The sequence below is a fragment of the Nicotiana tabacum genome, chromosome 20, assembly GCF_000715075.1.
Source record: "Nicotiana tabacum cultivar K326 chromosome 20, ASM71507v2, whole genome shotgun sequence".
NCBI lineage: Eukaryota > Viridiplantae > Streptophyta > Magnoliopsida > Solanales > Solanaceae > Nicotiana > Nicotiana tabacum.
The window spans coordinates 112,451,505-112,457,727 of NC_134099.1; the positions used below are offsets into that span (position 1 = coordinate 112,451,505).

Below are 6,223 nucleotides of genomic sequence, written 5' to 3' on the forward strand. Positions count from 1 at the left end.
CTCTTCAAACAGAAGCACATGAAAAACCAATATAATTGTATTTTAACTCTTGTTAAGCACACACGACGACGGGAAGGAGTACTTTTTGCAAGTTTCATTTTGCCCTTGCTTTTGCACTTTTTTACAATAAATGCACTTGTACACATTCGTAAATCCAACGGATAGCTAAGCCTTCTTTCAATGCCCAAAAAGGGTCATAGTTGCTGATGTCACATGAAAGTGACACTCTCTCACAAAGTCCAACTTACTTTTTGGTACATGTTATGTAAAACTCTTTTCTTCTTGAAAGTAAATATCATAATTCATACACAGTATACAAAAAAAGGATCAAGTTTATTTTCCTGACTTAAATTTGATCTTTCTTTTTAGTGATTGTAAATTAAAACTAATCTAATCTCCTATTTTGATTATGTGTTACTCTTTTAAAATATGTGATCTTAAATATATCATAACTATACCTATTTTTTTAAAAGGGATTTTTTCCTTCCTATACCATATATGAAACTTTATTACCAAATATGTGCATAGTATCTAAATTATCCGCCTAGTCCATATTTTTCCTACAATTTCTGTACCATTCGTTTATTCGGAATTAATAGGGCAGAATCTTCCCTTAATAACGCGCGAAAAATCAGGAAAGAATCTTTGGATTGATTGATTCTACATTAAATTCAAGTTTTGAAACGGAAAGGAGATTTCGCATCTGCGTAATTTACTCTTAAACTACAATTTAAAAATTTTTAAAAAAAAAAGTACGAACAGCTTCAACAAACTAAATTCAAATTGTAGAATTCAAATCTTCGAGATTCAACAACTCAACATTGCTATATTCTGTTCTTCGTTGTTTTCAGAAATCAAATTGGCGATCATATATCTGTTCTTCATCTTTTTTTCTCTCAATCTAGAAATCCAATAAAACAAAAAAATTTAGAATAATACATCAGCAACAACATGCAATCATGTCCAAAATCGCAATCATGATACAATTGAATGGGAATTGGGATAACTATGGCAGATTTAGAGATTTTGAAGTTGATACCATTGTGGTAGATGAGAATGCAAGCTATAGTATTCTGATTTCTACAATTGCAGAACAACTATCGATTGATACTTCAGAAAAAATTGTAGAAATCAAATACATGGTGAATGACAATTGTCCTCCAATGGAGATTAGGAATGATATGGGGGTTCGTATGTATATGGAGACCAAAAAGGAGAATAAAAATTTAGGTTCATATCCGTTATGTATAAGTGTACGAGATTTCAATATGGAATTGGCAATCACCAACGATAACACAAGTGCAGGTTTGTATAGTTCGAAATTGCATAGAATTATGGTTTTATGGTATTATCTACAAAATTACTACATTTACCTACAATTAAACTACAAATCAGTTTAATGAAAGAATAAAGCAATGTTGTTTTCAAAATTATCTACAAGGTTACTACATTTATACGACAAAATAAACTACAATCTATGATTAGAAATTGTTGATTTCAAAATATTGTCTTCAAATAAAACTACAATCTATGTTTAGAACAAAATCTAGTCAAATAAAATACAAATCAATTTAATTATATACGAAGCAGTATTGTTTTCACAAATTTCTACAAATTGCAACAGTTATAGTACAATTTAACTACAATGTCTGACATCCTAAAATGAATGACTACAAAATTTTCACTATATCTACAAATTATCTACAAAGATTCTACAAAATTATAATGACACTGTTTATCTTTATTTTGATGCAGGTTCATCTGGATCCCTAAAGTTACTTGATATGTCATCCTCTCCAGCTACAGAGAAATATCAAAGTGAAATAATAACAGAATCTACGCAAACTGATATTGAAGAAGGACAAGTGTATCAGGACAAGCAAACTGTAGCTGCTGCAATAAAGCACTTTTCTGTGATGCACAATTTCCAGTTCAGAGTTAAAAGATCTAGTCATAGAAGGTATGGAGATATTTGTGGAGAAAAGATCATTAAAAGCAGTGTTTTACTCAAGATATATGTTTTTTAAACATGTAGATAAATTGTAGTTACATTGTAGTTAATTTGTAGTTTATGTTACTTTATGTTAAAACAGTCCTTTTGTTGCATCTACATTTATAATCTGTATTAAGTATTGTATTTTTTTGTAGCTATTGGCTTGTATGCATTGGTGAAAACTGTAAATGGCACTTCAAGGCAACGTCAATTAATGATTCCGCAATGTTCAAGATAAGGAGTTTCAACCGACAACACACATGCTCCTTAATGGACGAAACATTCATACAGCGCAAACGTACTGCACTTGTAGTTGGTAGCATGGTCATTCCAAAGTATTGTGATCCTAAGACTGTTTACACACCAAAGGACATACAAACTGACATATTATCCGAACATGGAGTGAACCTAAGCTACATGCAAGCATGGAGAGCAAAGGAAAAGGCTTTACAGTTTTTGAGAGGGAATCCGACTGACTCCTACAACAAATTACCCAAATATTTTTATATTCTTTAGGAGACTTATCCTGGTTCGGTTGTTAAATTGAAGAAGACAGCAGATGAATGCTTCTTATACGCATTTGTTGCTCTTTGTACATCAATAAGTGGTTGGCAACATTGTAGGCCAGTAGTAGGGGTTGATGGGACATTCTTAAATTCAGCCTACATGGGGATTATGCTGACAACAAACACCATGGATGCAGCAGGTAAAAAGTGTAAAAATTTTGTAGTTATTTTGTAAGCAATCTATAAATTGTAGATACATTGTAGTAATTTTGTAGTTATTTTGTAGCTATTACATGAAATGTAGATAAATTGTCTATATTATAAAGATATATTGTAGTTGTTATGTATTTATATTTTTATATACATTTTCAAAGCTGCCAATTAATATTTTATGAATTAATAATGTAGGTACAATATTGCCCTTGGCATATGCTGTGGTTGATTCTGAAAACGACGCATCTTGGAAGTGGTTCTTTGAGCAATTCAAGCAGGCATATGGTGAAAGACCTTCAATGTGTGTTGTTTTAGATAGGAATGAGAGTATATTGAAGGCAACATCAATTGTCTATCCGGGCATGCCACACTACTCTTGCATGTGGCATATTTGGATAAATATAAGGTCAAAATTCAAGAAGGGTCATCTACAATTACATGAATTGTACTTTGCTACAGCACGGTCATACACTCTGGATGAATTTAATGAAAGGATGTTGAAGATTGAAGAGGTAGACCCGCGTGTGAAATTTTACCTATATGATATTGGCTATCATAGATGGTCAAGAGTATATGAAACAGTGAATAGAACGTGGACAATGACATCAAATATTGTAGAGTCATTGAACGCTATAACAAAAGATGCAAGAGAGCTGCCGATATTTGACCTTTTAGAGTATATGCGAACACTGCTAGAACGTTGGACCAACGAGAAGTTATTGAAGGCGAAGGGTACTTTCACATTTCTTGGGTCTAAATTCAACAAAGAATTAGAGAACAACAGAACATTATCTCAGAAGCTTAGGGTAAGATCTGTTTATTTGGTGCAGAAAAAATAAATTACTTAATATGCAGTGTTTCCAGATTGTAGATAAATTATAGTCAAATTGTAGATAATTATATGTTGTAGATAAGGTGTAGAATATTTGTAGATGATTTGTAGATAAGTTGTAGATAATCTATTTTTATGATTGAGATAATATTTTTTCTGTTTGTTTTGCAATTGTAGGTGAGGGCTTCAACAGATCATATACATACTATGTTAGATGGTGTAAAGCGGTACATTGTGTGTCTAGAAAACAAGAAATGTAGCTGTGGCCAATTCCAACTTGAAGAACTTCCATGGGCGCATGCTTTGGCAGCATTAAGGCACAGGAATGAGACATATGAAAACTATTGCTCTCCGTATTACACAAGGGAGAGCCTTCTGCGTACGTATGAAATACCAGTAAATCATCTTCCTGATGAAAGCAACTGGAATGTGCCACAACATATTTTGGATGAGGTAGTAAATCCACTGACGGGAGATAAAAGGCAGCCAGGGAGACCTCAAAAGGAAAGGTATAAAACATATGATGAAATAAAGTCAAAGAAGTACAAGGTGTCATGTGAAAATTTTGGAGGTGAAGGGCATAACAAAAGATCTTACAAGAATGCGCCCAAGAAGAAATGAATATCATGTAGTTAGAATAGTTATTCAAACTAACTGTTAGTGAGTTAAAGTTAGCAGATTTTTTGTGTAATCGTTTTAAGTTTTTAAAGATCATTATGAAGTAGACTATAATTTGTTTATGTGTGTTTAATGTGCTTTTATGTATTGTGTCAGGTAAATTTGTATTTGATATAGTGTAATTAAATTTTAATATTTATTATCTAAAATACAATTGATATTAAAAAAGTAACTTTAATGTAAAGTGTTTCCAGATTGTAAGTAAAATATAGGTTAAATGTAGTTAAATTGTAGTCTTGGTAATAATTTGTAGATAAATTGTGGATAATATATTTCTATGATTGGAGTATTTATTTCTTCTGTTTGTTGTGTAATTTAACTTCAACTGACAGTTATATATAGATATTACCTAAAACTTGAAGGTATTTCATAAAAATTATGAACATATACAACTACAAAATTATATACAATAACTACATTGAGTGTTTCCAAAATGTAGATATTGTGAAGATTATTTGTAGGCGAATTATATTCTAACATCAAAATACTCATGTTTAATATAATGAAGATACAGTGCTGTAAACAACCAATTTATATTCAAGTGAACAACTAATAATGAAAGATAAAATAAGAAAACAAAAAGGTATGCTGCAATAAAAAAATAAAAATTTTGTTCATAAAGTAGTGTATTCTCCTTCAACTACAAATTGGCATCAACTAAACTAGGAAAACAGGACACTATTTCTTCTTTCTCTAGACTCTAGTCTTTTCATTCAAAGCAGGAGCACCCTTCCTCCTTGCTAGCCTGCCTGTAACCTCACTTTCACTGATTGATCCATCTTCTTGCTTCTTTGTAGCATAGTCCCATAGGAGAGCTCCATAGAGTCTACGGTGTTGGTCGATATCCGAAAGGTTTTCTGAAGGGATTGACAAATCTCCAAGGCTAACATACTCCGCAAAAGCAGCCACAAATACACCACAATCGCTGCATAAGAAAAAAAATTTAAATATTTAACAAATGATTATAAAAAAAATAATTAAACATCTAGAAAGAGAGAATAGTTTTTTACAGTGATCCTTCCTTTTGCTGTAGAATCTCCGCAACCATCCATTGTATGTTGAGAGGGTCTATAACTGGTTTCTCAATGTATGCCTTTGTGGTCTTGAAGTCAATGTCTTTACGTTTCCCGTAGAAACCAGTGCAAGACAAATACAGAGGGATAATGATTGAAAACTTATCAACACATGATTCAACAGCATTATGATAGTGTGAAGACATCATGGAATCATACACATAAAGTTGCATGTCCACTATGTCGAAAAACGACCAACAACCAATGAAAATTCTCTACAATGTTCACGGGCATGATGACATAGTCAACTTCATCCCAGGCAACATTAGCAAGAAGTCTATACCCAAGAATATATTCTGCAACATCATCATCGGGTTTAACAACCGAATACTTTTTTTCTGGCGGAGAACTTATGAACTTCTCATAGATTTGTTCAATCTTTGACTTGAACAAGCAATCGGTTGTTGTAAACCTAGTGTTGTTGTTGTTGGGGCCATATTTGCCTCTTTTTCTCAGATAATACATAATAACATCAATGTGCTGCAAAATAAAATAAAATCTACTATAAGCTACAGTGTAACTACAATTATCAACAAAGCAGCTACACTTTAAACTACAAAGCCAGAATTCAAATAATCTAACAAATAGCTACACTTTAGCTGCTATACACAGCAACACATGGAACACAGCAAGTACCATAAGGTCTCAATAATATCTACATTCAAACTACAGTTAATATTATAAGTCTTCAACTTGCTCTACAATTTAACTACAAACTAACTACAATCATGAAATACAGATATACCAATTCTGTCCAAATTACCAAATATACAATTTTTACATACAATTCATCATCAAATATGATACATAAGGTCCAACCCAAAAACAATCACACTATAAATATGCCACGACCCGGATTTCCCACCCTCGGGAGTCGTGATGGCGCCTACTAATGTGAGCTAGGCAAGCCAATCCTTAACTGCTTACT

At 32.4% G+C, this 6,223-nt stretch overlaps 1 protein-coding gene across 1 annotated transcript; it reads left to right on the forward strand.

Annotated features, from left to right (window-relative positions):
* Positions 1–977: 977 nt before the first annotated feature.
* Positions 978–4,165, forward strand: LOC107804018 (uncharacterized). Its single transcript, XM_016627825.2, has 6 exons — positions 978–1,305; positions 1,756–1,960; positions 2,149–2,445; positions 2,617–2,699; positions 2,908–3,518; positions 3,722–4,165. The coding sequence occupies exons 1-6, from the start codon at positions 978–980 to the stop codon at positions 4,163–4,165; spliced, it is 1,968 nt and encodes a 655-aa protein (XP_016483311.2).
* Positions 4,166–6,223: the final 2,058 nt, after the last annotated feature.